A 19,482-nucleotide genomic window follows, 5' to 3' on the forward strand; every position below is an offset into this window, starting at 1 on the left:
ACGAGCACGGAGCGTTAAAAAAAAATGGCGCCGGCCAATGAGGCGCTTGAATTTCGCCACGTAGTGCCCAACAGCCAATAGCATTGCCGCATTTTATATTTTGTTTTCTGTCTTTTTCTCGGCAACCAATCGCAGTAGACCTTTCGTTCTGGCAGGAAAAAAAGCTGCAGCGTTGCTCTTTCAAACGAGTCTAAAGTCGCCTAGCTGCGCCGGCCACTTTTGACGCTACACTCGACGCAAAACGGGCATTTTATAACCTATTTTCGCGAGCTCTCTTGTCAAAACTGCATCTTTGCGTGTCAATTTCTCGTAAACTACGCGGTATTCAGCCATGAAACTTGAAGTTAAGGTGGAAAATGATGAGACTTATCCAACTACGACCAAATTGAGAAGTCAATTTTTTCGCGATTTTTTGGTCCCAAAGACCCACCCAGCAACCCCGAGCCATCTTTACAATAAAGATTTTTGAACTGATAATGTGATGATCACTCGAAGAAAAAAGGTGGCCAAAGCTCGCCATATAGAACAGAGCTTAAATGTAACAAACATGTGGTTATTGTGAGAGAATGTGATGCAGCTGTCATTATGTACGTTGCGGGTGCCACACTAAGACTTGGAGGGAAAGAATACAGTTAAACCTGGATATAACGGAATTGAAAGAGTAAATAATTATTCGTTACATCCAGGTTTTCGTTACATGCAGTTTTCGCAACAAGAGTTGAAAGGACACTACAGAACAGAAACCAAAATAAGCAATGAATGTAGAGAAAACCAGGTGAAATCATACAGAAACCAGCGTTACGTTATTCGAAGTCACAAACGCGGAGAAACGTTTCGCGATCGTGCTGATAGAGCGCGCGACTGCTGCAGCGGTTCGCGCAACACCGCCACAAGTAGGGTGGGGTAAGTGGGAGAGGCGGAGCACCGCGGTCGAGCTAGAGGAGAGCGCACGGGGCTGCGCCACCAGCGCCATTGCCGTAGACCGGCTGCGGAGGCACATGCTTCGTCCCGCATGCTCCCTCTCTTGGTCTGCCCAACGCTGTTGCCCTGGGACACTGGCTCTTCGCTTTGCGACACTGGAGCTCTCCGCTGTCCCCACTCCAGAGTCCCGAAGTGCAAGAGCTATCGGCGCCGCAATCACGCGAGCAGCCACGCACTGCTCTTGACGTTTTGTTTTTGCTATTCCCTGTCATTTTTCACTGCTTTTGAGCACGAACTGTTTTAGCCACGTGGTATGGCGTTCCAAAAGCGAAAGCAATGGAGATGCGCTGACAGCACTGGAGCCCAATGGGCTGTCTCAACTGCAGTCGCTCGTTGCGATCGCTGACGTTCTTCTCATGTCAGTTCATGCTTTATCGTCATGAAACTTTTCTGCCAAATTTTGTAACTCAGCACAAGCTAATCAGCACAAGCTAACAGATAGTCAGCTTCGCAAGTTCATTATATCAAGCTCAACCGCCCCTACACGTTTGTTACATGGAGCTCTCAAATACACACGCTTCAATGACGACGGGGTTAGGAAATTTTAAAAATTCGTTATATCGAAGAATTCGCTATATGGAGGTTCGTTACATCCAAGTTTAACTGTATCAGTAGAACCTGGCGTAAGTGGACAAGCAGAGTAAGACATGCTGTGTGGACGTGCAGTCGTGAACAACACCAAAAGACCGCCCCCAACGCATTTTGAACCATGCCTCATACAGTGCAGCATGGTGCGGCACAGCTCTAATGTGCACTGCGATGGTCAAGTCAGCATTGTTCGTAACAAGTGAGTGTTCGCTAAAATGGGGTAACAGCAAAAGCGCTTGGCTGCAATGCCTGGCTTGCAAAACGTGCCGCTGGCTGTTAGTCCGCTTCCCTGCCGCCTCATCTTATTGGCGTTTCTCCCTTCAAAAAGGAAGTCCACTTACAGCAAGACCTCCCAGCCCGAGGCAGCCACTCGGCCACAGGTAAACACACAACAAAACAGGCACCCACACCACTCCATCGTTCTTTACAACACCAAAGAGCATTCTCAATCCACAGTCTAATGGTATGCCAATTTGAATTGCCCTTCCAAGCAGCAAACATAGGAAAGGGCCACAAGAGAGCAATAATAGTTAAAAAAAAATAAAAAAAGAGAGAAGAAATCGTAGAGTGAGCTCACCGATGCTTCCGACTGCTTCTCCTGAAAGAAAGAAAAATAACTGCTTAATACTAAGCACAGAGGTATTGTGAAAATTCAGCATTGATTAATATCCTCTCAAAGCACATTTAATTTTGCTAATTTTTTTTGCTAAGCAAGAGACGAAAAAGAAAATAAGCGGGGCAGTGGGGACAGTAGGCAGTGGAGCTCACCTTTTGCAGTCGCTTGCGCCTTGACGTTTTGTCGGTGACATTCTCGACGATGCGGTTCTTTGTGACCCACTCGTCATACCTGAAGTGAAGCGTTGTCAACTGTCAAGCACTCGCGTGTGTACAACATGCAGTCGTCATCATCATCCTAACCACTGTATTGACTCGCTTAATAAACTCACTCCCCACTTTTGTCTCTACGAGCTTACTTTTTATTTAACCTCGCGCAGAAAAATGCGCACCTGACCTCCAGGGCCGGTGTTCGGCATGATCACTTAACCTCTGCACAACCCATTGTAACATCATCGACTACCAAAGAATCGTCGGGTCGCGCTGTGATAAAGCAAATTCCTTTTGAAGCGAACGACGCTAAACACCGGCGACACTTATGCGGGCAACGTGGGGATGCAATTTGTGAACCACGCGCTTTTGTTGACAATAGATGGACAGCCAGATGTGTGGGCGGATGAATGGGCATATAATATGAAATTTTGACTCTTACAAAAAAATTCTGTTGAACTTTTTCTCCCCTCATGCGAAACCTTCTCCCCAAATTGATATTGATACCAACTTTTCTGGAAAAAAAAAAAGTGGGTTCATTACAAGAGTACATACGGTATTTCAACGTAAGAGGTTGCACAGCCCAACCGGCCACTCACCTCATGTTCCATCCTGTGTAGTGGACGAAGAATTTCTTCTCCTTCTTCTCACTGCTCTCTTCTTCGATGCGGAGCACCTTGGCCTCGTAGATCTTGAGTTGGCGAGCACGCCCGTACTTGACCTTCACCCGGTCGCCCACATCGATGCTCATGTCCAGTGAGCAGCGCCGCGTTGGCTCCCCGCTGCCACCAGCGCTCTCGGAGCGCGGTGGCTGTGGCACCGGCTTCGGCTTTGGTTCGGGCTTTGGCTCGGGCTCTGACACGCCACTGCTTGCCCTGCAGCAACCGAACAACCCCGTGTTGCAAAACACTAGCATCAACACAAGTTCTCACAATTGTACAACACCGTGTGTTTCTTGCGTAAACAAAATGCTGCTCCACCTGGGTAGGCAGCTACAAAACGCTTTTGTACAGTCGAGATGCACTTGCCGAATTCAGAACCCCGATTTTTCGGACATGCTTGATTATTTAGACTTTTCCGCGGCACCACATGGCCCTTGGAGCCAATGTCGCGGTGTTGAGGGCCAAGGACCTCTCTCGCACTCACCACCAATACCAAAGGCACCATAGAACCTCGTTAATTCAAACTACAAGGGAGATTGAAAACTTGATCAAACAAAACCAAATTCAAGCTAGAAGGGAACATTTAATAAGGCGCGAGCTGTACGCATGTCTCACATGCATACTAGGAATTGAACGACATCACTTTCAAGCCGTCTTGACAACTGGTTTTGTAGGAAAAAAAAGGTGTACACAGCTGTACCCAGACTTCGTCAAAGGACCTCAAGTGTGGGACGTGCCCTTACCTAAGTCTTTTGGACGTAATAGTCAACTTCTATTAGAACTGAAAATTGCTTCAAGAAGTATTATGAGGCAGTTGACTGATGGTAAAGGCTGAAAAGCTCAACAATTTATCAAAAATTTCTTTTCCTGGCAAGATGGGTGTTGTCGCACTATACCTATGCTTGCAAAAACACACAACTGCAAGGAGACCTATTAGTGAAATATAAAAGCACAATGAATGGCTTGTTGATAGTTAAGCAGCATTCAACACAAACATAAGGTACGCAGGCGCATTGTCTTCCGTTTTCCAGCACATGAAGCAAGTTGAATACGTGTCCCACTACTGCACAGAGGATTAAACAACGGGGCTGATATTAATCATGAGTCTGTAGATTGTGCCCACATGGTTTCGAATTGGAACTGTTCTTGTACGTCGCCCGCCGGACAAACTTGAACAGTAGCCACAGTTCTGGTTGGTTTATGGTTGGTTTATGGGGGTTGAACATCCCAAAGCGACTAAGGCTATGAGAGACGCCGTAGTGAAGGGCTCCGGAAATTTTGACCACCTGGGGTTCTTTCATGTGCACTGACATTGCACAGCACACGGGCCTCTAGAATTTCGCCTCCATCGAAATTCGACCGCCGCGGCCGGAATCGAACCCGCGTCTTTCGGGCCAGCAGCCTAGCGCCATAACCACTGAGCCACCGCGGCGGCTGGTAGTAGCCACAGTTTGCGGAGCTCATCAGTGCAGAGTCTTTCATCTTAAATGTGGAAAGAGATAGCAGCAAACGGCGCGGCAAGCACACGGCTTCAAAGAGGCAGCAAGCGTGGAAGAAAATGGTGATGTATTTCACGAGGCAAGCGTAACCGGTGGCGAAACACACTGCAACCCTGACTTTTATATAAAAACTACGGGGACACTTTGTGGGCCTAAAGTGCGTATGGCGGAAGCCTTCCTGATTACTGTGTCAACTCGGCTGCCTGTTGTTATACTGTTGCTAGACACAACTGTGTGTGTGTGCCGCGGACCACAGCTGCCACTGGGGGTGCGAGGAGGATGCACGCCGGTGAGGGGGAGGGTAGTAGCTGGCACTGCGCCAAGATGAGCTGGACAGACACCATCACCACCAGTATGAGCATCACCACCAGTATGGGCATCACTGCGAGTATGAGCCCTTAAAGGCTTTTTTTTTTTTTTCCTTAAAAGCGTCAACAATTGGTGCTTTGATGGCAGGCAAGACACCTTTCATTATAAGCAAGACACTGCAGAGTGGATGGAGCGGATATCACCAGCTACAAAAAAAAAAAAAATGAAAATTGGTTTTTGAGGAAAGGAAATGATGCGGTAAGTGTCTCACTTATCTCCTTGGACAATGGAACACTAATGGAACCACTCTGTAAGGGAAGAGATAAAGGAGGGAATGAAAGAGGAAAGGGAGAATGAGGTGGTCTTCTTGGGAACAATCTCCACCACATGGGGATCTTTAACCCACAGCACACAGGTGCCTTTTGTGTTTCACCTCTGGCTACAATGCAGACTTTGGCTCTAGTCACTAGGTGTAATTACACCGACGAAGCAATTGCTTAGGCTGTTTGTCAGTTTTTGATTCGCCATGTTTACTTTCTTGTTCTGGGCCCTTCGTACCGAGGGCACAGTGCAGTTCCCGCAGCAATGGATTCACTTTTGCGTCTAGAGTTTGTCCCAACCCGTTCCTTCGTTGGTGACATGCCGAAGGCAGTTTGTGAAAGTGCTCACCGCCTGTCCGTGTACACGAAGCACGGTGAGATTTAGTCATGAGGCGCTTCAGAACGTGGACAAACCTACTGACCCTTTCCTCTGGCACAATGGCAATAAGTGAGTAACTTTTTGATGAAATCTGATTTTTCGTACAACCCAATTTTTCCGACTTTCTCGTGGTCCCTAGAGAGTCCGAAAAATCGGTCATCAACTGTAATTCCAACTCAAAGGGAACCAAAAATTTGTTCATTCGCATTATGTGGGGTTTGTACTGAAGGAACCCCTTTAATAGGCTTGATGCTGACGGGAAGAAGGCGCTGGTTCGAATAAACTGGATGTTCCAGTTACAAGAGTTGAAACTGGCACTCAAGCCCCAAAAATTGGCCCTCGAATCTGGAGGGGGGGAGGGGGGTATACCATTTTTGAATTCGCAATTCACCTCGAACCAGAACATCACTGATCTGACCATCACATCTCTGGCGTTCACAAAGGAGCCCCCCTAGGGACAAGTAATCAGAATGCACCGTGTATGCACTGCTAACGCGCAAAAGCCCGAGAGGCAAGGACTAATCCACAAACACTCCTGCATGCGTACATTCCGCTGTAGAGTTCTGTAGGGGAAGAAAGCTTTAGGCATCGAAGCTACGTACTTGGCATCATCGCTCTTGTCCTTCTCAGCCTGGTCTTCTACTTTGGTCTTTTTTGGCTGCAGAAAAAGAAGGAGAAGAAGAGGAAAAAATGCAATCAACATAATTCTCAAAAAGCACTTTGTATCTATTATCTTTTATTTCACTGGGCGGTGAAAACATCTAGAAAGCAACCAGCTTCCGCATACGACCCATTCCGACGCATCCAACAGTGTTTTATGCCCTTTTCATTCAAGCAGGGGCTCAAGAAACACTCCCTTATCTGATAAAACTTGTGCACACCGGTGACACATAATGGGCTGCAGATAGAAAGCTATAGCGAAGTGGCATTCTTTATCATTTTGTAAACAGCGCTGTTTTGTGCAGAAATAATTCTCAAGTTAACGAAAAAAGTTGAAGTGGTACTAGCAAAAGTTGATCATTTTTCACAATAGACTTATATAGAGTACAAAAATCTCAGCACACAATCATTTCAGCATTGCTGCTACACTGCTAAGTAGCATTCGACTCGAAAACAACACCTTGCAGCCCAACACCCCACCCACCATCCCACTCTGGTGGGAAAGGGAGCGCAACATATTTTACAGCACCAGCTGTATAACCTAGTTCCCCTGGTTTCTGCGTCGTCGTCGTTGTCCATCCGCATGCAAAAAGATAAGACAACTGTATGTATATGTACAAAGCATACATATATGCAAAGCATATGCATATGTATGGCTTAGGCGTGGTCACCCTAGTGCCTGAACCTGAACCTCACCTACTAGCAAAGGCCACCTGGGTCAATGAAATTAAGAGTCAGAGGTCCTATCCCAGACAGTGGTGCAGAAACTTTCCCACAGCCATGCGCGTGCCTTAGTCTTCACAGCCTACTGCAGCTATTCGCGTTTATTCAATGGCAGCGGCAATCAAACGTGGCATTATCATTTTATTTTAAATAACCAGCTACTGCTGATCACTGATCGTACCGAGAGTAAGCATCTGATATTTTTCCAAAACCCCAGACGGCAAATTGAGGCTGACCCCAAAAAACATACGGCCATCACATGCAGTGCACATTACCTGTCGCTTTGGTGTAGTTGTCGGAGTCGTCTCCCCATCCTTGGAGTCCTTGGAGGCAGCGGCCTTGGATGATGAGCGCGACTTCTCCGCAGCCGGGGGCGGCGTTGTGACGACGGCCGGCTCCTTTAGATTCGAAGGTTCCACTTCCACACTGTCGCTAGCGGTGGCTTCGATGTTGCTCTTGCATGGCGGAGGAGTTGCAGCCACCACAGCCGCCACCTTGCTCTCGCGTTTGTCGGGACTGTCGTGCTTCTCTCGCCGACTGTCCTCTCTGGTCCGCACCTGCTTCATGTCGCAAATGAATGCAGCAAATAAGAGAAGGAAGAAAATATACCATACATATACACCACTGTACCTTGGCTGACAGCCTCCCTTCTTTACTCCTTTCCCATATCGTGGAATACAAATAAATGGGCCCAACAGTTAGGCCTAATGCATTTGATGCTCTGTTATCAACCGCTTTTTGGAAGATATGATTTCTGACGTTCCCGGTTCACATACTCAAAACTTTGAGCAATGAGAAAATGTATAATAGAATTAAACAGTTTTTCTAATAGAATTAAACAGTTTTTCTTCCGGTTAATACATTCCAGGATAATACAATTTCCCAATAAGTGCGTTCAAATTCTCGGCAGTTCTGATCATATGATACGTTTAGTGGCCGTTCGAACGCACGCGACATCGCATAGTACACAAGCATAAAGTATCCAGCTGCCTGCATCGAAACGCGACTGCCGTGGTCGGGATCGAACCTGCACCTTTCGGGTCAGCAGCCAAGCACCGTAACCACAGCGGCAGCGAATTCCCTCAATGCGTCTACACATCTGTACGTCTTTACCCATATGCCACATACATTTTACGCCATGCCAATCATGTGCATCACATATGTTACTCTTATACAATGCTTCTTGTCAACACCTTCATCAAAATTTTATGCTTTCCTATCCTGTGATGGATCACGTCTTAATCATTCCTACATCCAAATCCACAGCCCTGCCTCACACTTTGCAATATGAAGGCAACCCCTCCACGACCTACCCTCCCACCCAATTCTTGTCACCGTCCACATCCCATATCACACGCTATCCAGACACTACACTACTGCACATGTGGTACGTGCATACCCATGCCATGGCATACAAGCCCCATGTGGCTTTAGAAGGCTTGTAAGCATTCCTTTTTTAACAAGCTTACTACTATATTTACTTACACAATGAAACTACTATTTGCCCCCCAAAATAAATACCCACATGACTTTGGGATCTATGTTTAATATGCAAGTGCAGTACTGCTGTAATACTGCATACTCCCCCAGTTGGCCACTCACTTTCCAAATCCACACCCAGTAACCATGCATGACTTTCGCCCACCCCAGCTCATATGTCATAGCAGCAGTCACTGACCTTTACATCATCCTGGCTAGCTGCAGCCACAGTCGCTGACGGTTTCGCGGCTGGAGGTGGCGCCGGTGTGCCACTGTCCTCGTCCTGCTTGGCCCTGGACGTCCGGGATGGCCTTGGCTTTTCCGGAGAGGGCTCCTCTTTCACCACGACCGGAGGAGTTGCAGCCGCCGTGGCCGGCTTCTCCTTGGCTTTCTTTTCGTCCTCTTTGTTGTCCTTGTCCTCTTCCTTGTCTTTGGCTTTCTCCTCTTTCTTCTTCTGCTGATGGCACAGACAAATAAGAGGAAAGGGGAGGGACGGGGAAAAGGCAAGGGCGGGAGCTTCTGTTAGCCATGTCACCCCATACAGTCGCCGACCGATTTTTCGGACTCGAAGATATCTGAAAAATGGTCCGAATAATAGAACAGTCCGAAAAATCCGTGAAGTATAAAAAAATCACTTTAGTGAGATGAAATCGGCTAAAAAATGTCACTGATTTTACCTTGCGGAAAATTCCATTTCTGGTGACGATTTTCGCCTGTATTTGCGCTAAAGCTGTGCTTTCACTGTACACGCTAGACAGTGAAAGCTGTGCTTTCACTGTACACGCTAGACAGCAAGGCCACCGCATTTAGTTGGAATACTTCCCACACTTCTTTGACGGACCCGGCGGGGCCATGTTGTCCACAACCGGAGTGTGCACCACACTGCTCGTCAAACACACGCAAAGACAAGGCACTTTTCGTTCAAAGCGGCGGAACCGCCGGACGCAATCACAAAACAGCGAACGGATGTAACTTCGTGAAGACTGAGCGCCACTCGGTCGACGCGGTCAGAGAAACCCAAGTGACGAAGCGGCGAATGGCGAACGTATGAGACCCGCCGCGGTGGCCCAGTGGTTAGGGCGCTCGGCTAGATCCAAAGTACCCGGGTTCGAACCCAACCACGGTGGCCACGTTTCGATGGAGGCGAAACTCAAAGGCGCCCGTGTGCTGTGCGATGTCAGTGCACGTTAAGATCCCCAGGTGGTCAAAATTATTCTGGAGTCCTTCATTACAGCACCTCTTTCTTCCTTACTTCCCTCAGTCCCTCCTTTATCCCTTCCAGCCGAGATGTGAGATAGCTCCTGTTCCTTCCCCCAAGAACCAATTTTCAACATATGGGCGGTATGAGACAAGCAACAACTGCCCACGACAACATCGGCGACAAAAACAAGTTGACGGCGATGACAATCCGGCTGCCATCTCGAAGTGTCAGAGAGCGCAGGGACCTCTACTGGCAACAATGAGGTACCGAAAGTATGTCACGCCAATTCAACTGCAGCGTAAATCCATCTCAATCTAAGATGGCGCCTTTTGCGCCGGCAAAAAGCCTATAAGATGGCCGATTCTGGCCCGCAGGCGACTGAAATTAGTCCGAAAAATCGAACTTTCAGACAGTCTGAAATATCCGTCGCGAATATGTATGCGCTTCTATGGGGTGACTGACGGTGCCTCATTGAGGTCCGAAGTATCCTAGAAGTCCGTCGGCTACTATATATAGTTCTGCAGCAGAATGGCAGCCTAGCATGTTGCTTGCTCTGCAGTTGCTGCGCTCCGTTGCTGGCATACGTGGCACCATCTATGGAGGCTTCTTGTAGCCGGACGTCTCTAAGCGATTTGTTGTAGTAATCAAAGAAACTGTTTTTAGCACGGCTCTTTAATCAATGTACCGTATTCACTCGAGAAATTTGCACGCTCGCGTAATTTGTGCACCCCTAATTTATGGCTTATTTTTGTTTTAATTTTTGCCACATTTTACGCTCCCTGCTGCGTCAGACCCCCCCCCCCCCCCCCCCCCCCCCCCTAATCACCCACCGCACCCAGGACACGCTGGCCTGCCCCACCCAGTCCAAGAATCCAATCCAATCCTTCTTTTCAAGCCATTCGCATACCCGTTCATAAAGCGCCATTTGTCGGCTTGTCTTGGCATTGTTACAGTGGCCAAGAAAATTGAGGTCATACAATGGCATCGGGAAAATGGAAGCAACATACACCAAGCGTCTCGAAACTTCATGCTTGACCGGAAACGAATATGGGAATCGGACAAGAATTTCAAGAAGTTGTTACAGCAAACCTACGGGAAAGCAAAACTTCGAAGAAAGTTGATTAACGGTGTTCCGGTGTTTAGTGAACACGTGGACCATGCGCTCTTCGAGTTCTTCGGGCGAGAAAGAACGGCAGGACGTTTTAAATCCATGTGCACTGAGGTCTTTTTCTTTTTTTTTCTGGTGGGAAAATGTTGCCGCCGCAATCTCGAATTTCGGCGCCGTTCCGGGATAGCGCCCCCCCTCCTACTTTGCCAGTAATTTCGACTTGTGGGGATGCGGGCGCTTGCTCGGAATTTTACGGTAGGCAAATGAGTACTAATTTTCGATGTAGTACTTTTTTTCCCCATAAGGTAGAATTTTTTTTGACATGCTCCAAAGAAGCGGTAGCATCAAAGTCACTTGATTGATGGCCTCTGCATGCGTGATAGGCGCTCGCAAATTTCAGGACTCCGTTTTGCTTGCGATTGATTTTATCGACGACCCAAGCAGCACCTAGTATGAATAATACTGCCTTTTTGTCGTAATTCAGTTCTGGCATCGGTGATGATAGAAACCTGCTTGGAACATAGGCAGCCATGCAGCGTTGCCCAACTACAGGATTTCTCGTTTTTGTTTTGTGGCGAAAATACTATTCAAGATCGAAGTTTAATTCTTCACAGAAAAAGGCTAATAGAATACCAGATATTTTGCATATTTCATAAAATTCTTTTTTGATACGAGCATGTGTTTAGAAGTTTTGTTCAATATTTTCCTAAAATCTAGTTTTTGGGGAAACAAAACTTTCTGTCGCAACGCGCAATTCGTTACTCAATCTTATATGCTTAAAAGTCACATTTATTTAGCTTTGTTTTTATGCATTAAATTTAAAATGCAATAGTTTTTACAGAAACAAAAAAAGCTACTGAAACCTGTAAAAAACGGTTATTTTCCCTACTGTAAGAAAAGAGTGAAGGACACATGATGAATTGTACCACAATGTTCATACGACTGGACACTTCTTTTTTTTTTCTTTTTCCACAGCAACTGCCCAAATGAAATTTAACAAAGAAAAGCAAGCGGCAGCACTGACCAGGCAGCATACCTCTTTGTCCTTGCGGCCGAACAGGGTCAGCCCCCGGTCCTGGTTGCGGGTCATGATGCGGTCCGACCGGTGGCGCACCCTACCCGACTGTGGGTTCGACATGGTGCAACCCAACTTGCGGTAGAAGTCTTCAAAGCTCTGCAGGTACCTGCCAAGTGCAGAGGAAAGCACACCCCGTCAGGGCTCTGCGACTCTGGGATGCGCAGGGCGCCCAGACTTCAAGGGATCGCTGGATGACTTTGAAAAAGGCAGAAACAGGAGGTTTAATTTTTTCCGCACTCAACACCAGCCATCAGTTTCCGACAAGCCTCAAAGCCACTGGAGCCTTGGCCCAGGCAATCTGCAGCATGTCACTGCACCTGCGAGCTGTGCACATCACCACTGCCACCAAGTTTATTTAATTTCCAGACACAAGTCTGCCCAGTGCAGTTTGCCCTTTGATTGGTTTGGTTTTGTTTAAGGGGGTTTAACGTCCCAAAGCGACTCAGGCTATGAAGGACGTCGTAGTGAAGGGCTCTGGAAATTTCGACCACCTGGGGTTCTTTAACGTGCACTTACATCGCACACTACACGGGCCTCTAGAATTTCGCCTCCATTGGCCGCAATCGAACCCACGTCTTTCGGGTCAGCAGCCGAGCACCATAACCACTGAGACACCGTGGCAGCTAGCCTGCAGTATGAATAACGATTCAACATGCTTTCATCATGCTTCCCTATACGTATGCCACTTGCCACCGTGTGACATCAGGAATGCATCAAATGACTGCAGTAAATCAATTGCATTTTCTTTTTGTGGCACAAGCCAAGCCTTTTTCGGGGCTTGCACTCCTCTGACATCCGCATCATCCCCAAAATGCTGAGGGCCAGTAAAGTTTATTTCCTTCAAATTCGATTCACTGCACTAGGCAACGAGAAGAGAGGCAAGGATCATCTAGACGGCCACTCACTTCTTGTAGGCTCCCCGCAGGTGGTTCGCGTTAGCCTGGGTCGCCGGCGTGGGGAGGCCCAGTCGGGAATAGACCTGCTTCCACTGGTTGTGGTTGGTGACGCGGTTACAGCCGCCCAGTTTGTCCACCACCCGGAACAGCCGGTACAGGTTCAGGTCGCGGCCCGCCATGGCGGGGCCCTTGTTGATGGGTGTCCCTGCACATAATACGCACCATGCGATTAATGACAGACACACATTGGGACTCTTCTACAGGTTATTCGCTGCCCGGACGTGTCACACGTGAACTGCTCTGTAAAACAGTGCGAAAAAACACATACCGCGTTCATCCATGAACTTGTACAGCTGTGCCACGAAACGATCCTTCTCTTCACTCGGCTCATCGTCGGAAACCTGCAAGTCAAGCAGCACAAAGACAAAATCAGCTGAAAGAATATACACTCAAAATGAGTGACTAGCACACCGCATTTGATCAAATGCAACATGCTATTTCTTACTGATGACACCAGACACAGTCACCCTTGAGTTATACTAACCGAATCTTTTTTTTTTCCCCTGCTTTCCACCAAAACGACTGACCTGGATGTTACAATTGTGGCCGCAACCGAACTGAATTAGGTAAATATGGTAACCCTGTCACATGTCACATGAACCATCGAATGACAGCCAACTACACAGATGTTATTAATAGACAATACCTGATAAACAATATCCGATATTGCGCATTTGATCTGCTCAATTTTATGAGAAAATTGCAATTTACTTACTCTGAAGATTGTCCCAGGTCTACCTGACCTCATGAAATACTTTGCCGCTCTAAAAGAAAACAAAAACTGAACGGCAGCCTTGGGTGCTAGTAAACCTCACCGGACCTCAGCAAGTTTACCGCTGACAGCTACCAAAAGCCAGACAGGCTTTTCATGGGGTGTGCTACAATGACACATAATCTCTCCATAATTTCTTTTAGCATTTGTGCTCACTTTTTGAGAAACTAATGGCGTGATTCTCAATCACCCTTAATACTACTGCCTTTTCATTCCAATGGTGTAACATGAGAAGTATCTCACCGCACAAAAAGACCCTATGTGATGTTGCACAGTGCTCACTTGCACTTATTAACTAATGCAATCAACACAGCACATGAACGTGAGTGCAGTCAGCATGGTGTCAGCCCTTAAAGTGGTTGCAGAATGCTTTACTTTATAAACAAGTTATTAGATGGGTTGAAGCAGCTGTAATTGACAATCGCAACCTCATTTGCTGAGCAAAACCAGAAGCATTCTCCCCTCATAAAAAAGTGACTATTTGTTAACAAAAAAGAACCTGGAAGTTTATTCACTCAGGCATTTACATCAACGTACTTCTCGTCGTCAACGCAGTTAGCGTGGAGCTTAACACAAAGTGAATTTACATCAAAACTTTCCATCTTTCATGGTTCCACCCACTTTCCAGTTTTTCAGCCAGAAGTCACACAATGAAAGCAGCATACTCAATAGCAATACATTTGAGCGTCACCATAACAAAATTGAAGGGGCCCAGCGGTCACTTCGTTACAGCCTGTGTTGATTGAATTTCCGTCATTCCTTCGTTACATCCATTATTTCGTTAGAGCGAGGTTCGACTGTAGTTCAATTAGGCAAGAACACAGGAGCTCAAGATCAAATCCGCATGCAGCCTCTCCCCACTCACATCCGACTGCGAGTCGTGGCCCCCGTCGTCGTCGTCGGGCGCAGAGGCAGAGTTGCTGCCGGCGTCCGCGGAAGACGATGCGGGTGACGCAGAGCCTGTCGAGCCTGCTGTTGAGCGAGACGGCGCAGGAGGCACGCTGCCGCTGCGCAGCAACAGTAGGGAGTCACCCTGCCAGCCTGTGGGTAGTTCACCACGGTCGAGGAAGGCCAGCGCCCGGTCGACGGCCAGACGCAGTGCATTGCTCTCTGCTCGGAGGCCAGCCTCGCGCGAGAACTCGCGGAGGTCGCGCTTGGAAACTTGTAAGCTGCACAGAGGTGAGGAGAGGAGAACGGGCAATCAGAAAGGTCCCGAATGATTGTTAGGTAGCACTGTGGACTTTATCGGGATACCATGACAGTGGACATTGTGCCACATCAAAACTTATTAATAAAAAGACACATGTTCCTCACCCTTACAGCCACAACACGACCACCCACATGCCAATAAAAATAAGAAACTATTCCCACTGCACCTCATTACTTTAGAACACACCAAGAGAGAAAGCTAGTGAAAATACCATCTATGGCATATGCAGAAGCACGCTTAACTGTGTATACTGATTTCAGCAGTGCCGCTAAAAAAAAAGCTAGAAGCAAGAAATTCCCTGTTGTGCAACGACTCATTTCTAACCGGAAATGTTGAACACTGCCTGCTAATGCTCTCCCATATGCCATAAAGGAAATCTGCACCCCTTATTGTTTCAGGCAGTCTTGAAGCCATGACTCAACCCTTCCCGCACCTGTGCTCTGGCATAATCTGCCTGTTGCACTTAGGCGGTTCATCAGGCCAGAACCAATCAAACACACAGATGGTCTCAGTGCTTTTGACAGCTGATGATTTGCTTCAAACGTTACCCACTCACAAAGCATTTACACACAGCTCCCCATGCAGTGCAAGGCATGCTGTATTTATTCGAATACAACATGAGTTTTTGACTGATAACGAAGTGACAGGTCACTCACGTAATAACTGAATTAATATTACTGAATAACTTCGGGGATCTTCGACTGGGTCCTTTGTTGCGGTTTTTCGGTTTCCCTGAGCACCCAGATCCATGCATGGTGCAACCCCCACCTTTCCTTAGACCAAACGTATGGGACAGGCCACACATTAATTGCTCACTGCAAACTCCTTCTCTCTACAGCCAGCCATTAGCTGAATCTGGACAGATTTTGACAGACCGTGCAGCTCCATTGCCTCTTTTCCTGAATGTCTAGTAGGAAGGGACCGAAGTCACAATATGCACATTTCCTCAGCACCTTTTGGAAAGCTTTTGGGGGTTTCCCAAGGCAACTGAACCTTTTTAAACATAAAATACTTCTAGCTCTCGTAGTCGGCGTGTTGCGGGCAACCTTGGTGCCAGAATGAACGGAGAACACAAAGGTGAACCTGAAACAAATTTCTCGACTGGTTCCTATGCGCTGCACCGTCAGCGAAGCAGCACATGCGTCATCAACAGCGCCTTCCTAGCCCCCATGGTGGGCAAATCAAATGCACGCTGCAAAGGAGCCTACTACGCTTTGTCCTGCAGCTTGAGCGCACACGCGCAGTCCTCACGACATATGATCCACGGAGCGCGCTGCACGTAATTCGTGAGCCTGCCGACTACTCGCCTCGAGCAGAGACACAGACATTGAAGCACCCTATCTCGTGCGGAACCCCGGCACCATCCTTTGGCACGGCACGGAACTCGCTGTAAACAGTGAGGGCAGAGGAAGGTAGTTGGTCCTAGACGTTAAACTTTGTGGCCCGACTGACGCTGTGGGCAGATGGTAGTGTATGGCTGAGATTACACCGTGCCTTGCAATAACATTCAGTCTCTGGAATGTGTATGCCGGTACTGCAATGCATTTCATGCTTACATCTACTCTTGAACACGAGAAAGAGTGCACTTTTTTCTGTCCTGCATCAAAAAAGGAGACCGTCGTGTTACAGTTCTGATCGCGCTATGCTGAGCTAAATGCAGTAGTGCACTACACCAGTAACAGCGCAACGGCCACAAGCCATGCTATGGCCACTTACAACTTAGCGTCCCTGAAGGAACGCACGACCACGTCGTCCCGGGGCAGCGGACTGCTGATGTTTGGCTGCGCTGCAGCTGCCACCGGATTCACAATCAACACAGGGGCCCACGAATCTCTTTTGCGCTTGTCCCCGGTGTCCAGGCTCGCCACGCGGCCAATGCGCCAGTCAGAAGAAGGGGTTGTGGCTCTGCCACCTCCTGCCGAGCCTCTCGACCCCGAGGTGGGCGTGCCTCGACGAGGGGGAGTTGGAGCCGGAGGCGGGGTTGGTGCTGACTCCTCGTCACTGCTGTCTTCCTCCCTGCTATCACAGCGCAGAGTTTGTACGCAAAAATGTCAGTCATCATACCAGTCACAAAAATGTCAGTCCTCATACCAGTCCCAAAAATGTCAGTCATCATACCAGTCCCAAAAATGTCAGTCATCATACCAGTCATAAAAATGTCAGTCATCCTACCAGTCACAAAAATGTCAGTCATCAAACCAGTGGCAAAGGTGTCAATGATAACCACTGGCAAAGATGTGAACTTAACATGTTGTTGTTGCATATCTCAACAGTCTCAATGAACCACCCAGCCGCAGAAAAAAAAAAGGGGGGAAAAAAAGGTTTAGGGAGAAGAGCACACTGGCGAGCTCAGTTGCTTCTGCTACCAAGCATGCCTTCACTGAGAAAAACACTGATAAGGCGACCTGGCACCGATAAGTTGAATATTGAAAGGAGAAGAAAACTAGAAAGAGGGAGAAAACGGGCAAAGAAAAAGAGGAGGAAAACTTGCATGGTGGCGATGGCCGAGAGCATTGACCGGCGCTTCCGCTTCATCTTTGAGCCCATGACGGGAGTGCCAAAGTGCTCAGGGTTGGTCAGAGGAAGTTGATCCAAAGTCTGCAAAAATTAGAGTAAAAGTCAACACCTCACAACCACTCATCTAGGCACAAGTGGCCATCATTTTTTTGCTTTGTTTTTGTGCCACACGGGAAGACCAAGAGATCCTTTTCCTTACGTGGATTTACCAGCTTACTTCATGTTTGCTGCATGTTGGCTAATTTATTCGTGACCTTTATTACATGAGGAAACAAAACTGACAGCTATGAGGCATGTTGCAGGGGAGGGTTCTAAATTAAGCCACACATTTTTTTTTTGCGCTTAGCCTCCTTGATCGTGAGCTGAATGGCCCTAAAGAATCTCAAGCCCTGCTGGTGTCAGTGGCACCTCAATCATGGCAGTTCAAGTAATAACAACACAGACAGGGAGCATTTAACATATAACATTACATGTAACATGCACAGATGGGGCCAAAATAATACGGAGCAGGTTTCGGTGTCTCAGCATTAGGAAAAATATGAAGTAGTCTTTGGTTTATATGCAAGAGCACCAGTGGGATTTGCTAATACATGTATGAAGTACCTCTTAATTCTCAGTAGGCAAGGCATGAGCGGAGTTCTGTCCCAAAGCATGCTCCACATTAATATGGCCATGACTACGTAACCCCCAAGAGGGACTGACGTTAAGCATGTTTGAGGATAATCGTGTACCACAAACAATGTTTGGCCTGCACTGGCTTCAACTACGATCAAAATGTTTTAAACAGTCACGTTACTGCTTAGCTGGAGCGAATCATTGCACATGCATAAATAACCTCGGCAAGAAGCAGGCAAACAAACCTCGCTTTCTGCAAAGTGCCGGCCGCTCTTGAGGCAGAGCGATGTCCGCCGAAGCGTAGTCTCGTCACCATCGTCGAACACTGGAAAATAGCGGGAAAAAGGAATGAACAGAGAGGGAGTCAACAAATTAGGGAGAGACTTCTTGTACAGTGGAAGGTCCTGATGGCATAACCTCCCAAAAGAGCTAAAAAATTTATTTTCCGGACGTTTGCTCAAAATCTTGAAGAGACACTGTGGACAACTCTATCGAATTATTGCTCCGAGCTAAAATGGATTCGCTAGCTTTTTCACAGTAGGGTAATGTTTGTCCGATGACAAAAGATCGATTTGTAGCCGATGAAGCTGAACTTAAAAATTCTCCCATCGGTTAATTCAAACTCGTCACACCTGCACCGAGAAAGAATGGTTGCTGCAGTTATGGAGCGACTTCGCGAAGAGCAGCGATGGCATAGAGGTAGAGCATCCACCTATTGTGAAAGAGAACCGGGGTTAAAATCCCAATGCCACGGAATTCTCCACCGGATAAAAACAAAACAACAACTTTGCGTGTCGATGGAACTGCACAACCAGGCCTGTGGTGTGGTCTGATCTTAGTGACCAGAAGCAACAATGCACTCCCTCACCAACAAAACAGGATTTGGTTTGGTTTATGGGGCTTAACGTCTCAAAGCGACTCAGGTTATGAGGGACGCCATGGTGAAGGGCTCCAGAAATTTCAACCACCTGGGGTTCTTTAACACGCATTGACATCACACAGTACACGAGCCTCTAAAATTTCACTTTTGTCGAAATCCGGCTTCCATGGCCGGGATCAGACCCGCGTTTTGCGGGTCAGCAGCCGAGCGCCATAATCACTGAACCACCGCGGCGGCAAAACAGGATTTGGGCACCCTGGTGCACTAGTTGGCCCTAACCATTCATGCGGATATAGGAGAGACCTTCGCCCCGCAGTGGGCCAGGCTGATGGTAACGATGGTGTGAATGGCGGAGTAGCATAGCATCCGAAATCCGAGCACAATATTCGGCATCAACGCACGCGGTTTACTTGCGAATTCAGCCGGCGATGATGACACCTGCCTTTTGTTTTCTGGTCTCGTTTGAGCAAGAAAAGAATGGCGACCGTTTTCTGTGGGGAAAACTGGAAAGCGTTCCGATCTGCCCATGTCACTAGTTTATTCATCGTCAACTGTACTTGTCTCTCGCATGTTACTAGGTTTGAGAATGTGCAGGCGAAGATCGTCCACATAGACTGAATACATAATACACTGCGGGATTACCGTATTTACTCAAATGTAACGCGAGTTTTTTCCCCGAATTTTTTTCCCCTTAAAGTCTACCCTCACGTTATAATCAAA

General features: G+C 47.6%; 1 protein-coding gene across 12 annotated transcripts in view; it reads right to left on the bottom strand.

Annotated features, from left to right (window-relative positions):
- The window catches only part of LOC144103954 (uncharacterized), a 61,581-nt gene that overhangs the window by 11,497 nt on the left and 30,602 nt on the right, over positions 1–19,482 (bottom strand). For 2 of the 12 annotated variants that reach the window (XR_013308389.1, XM_077636686.1), the window contains exons 5-17: positions 18,128–18,207; positions 17,242–17,348; positions 16,467–16,766; positions 14,406–14,709; positions 13,037–13,109; positions 12,718–12,913; positions 11,771–11,918; positions 8,625–8,879; positions 7,222–7,503; positions 6,166–6,221; positions 2,994–3,269; positions 2,338–2,416; positions 2,147–2,167 (exon numbers count right to left, since the gene is read on the bottom strand). Coding sequence is in view for 10 of the 12 variants with exons in the window: in XM_077636686.1 (XP_077492812.1) it covers positions 2,147–2,167; positions 2,338–2,416; positions 2,994–3,269; positions 6,166–6,221; positions 7,222–7,503; positions 8,625–8,879; positions 11,771–11,918; positions 12,718–12,913; positions 13,037–13,109; positions 14,406–14,709; positions 16,467–16,766; positions 17,242–17,348; positions 18,128–18,207 (2,177 nt within the window). In the remaining 2 variants the exon portion in view is untranslated. Of the gene's footprint in view, positions 1–2,146; positions 2,168–2,337; positions 2,417–2,993; positions 3,270–6,165; positions 6,222–7,221; positions 7,507–8,624; positions 8,883–11,758; positions 11,919–12,717; positions 12,914–13,036; positions 13,110–14,405; positions 14,710–16,466; positions 16,767–17,241; positions 17,349–18,127; positions 18,208–19,482 lie in introns of all 12 variants that reach the window. The other 10 variants (XR_013308387.1, XM_077636684.1, XM_077636688.1 and 7 more) reach the window with 7 other exon arrangements.

This window comes from Amblyomma americanum, chromosome 9, assembly GCF_052857255.1.
Source record: "Amblyomma americanum isolate KBUSLIRL-KWMA chromosome 9, ASM5285725v1, whole genome shotgun sequence".
Lineage (NCBI taxonomy): Eukaryota > Metazoa > Arthropoda > Arachnida > Ixodida > Ixodidae > Amblyomma > Amblyomma americanum.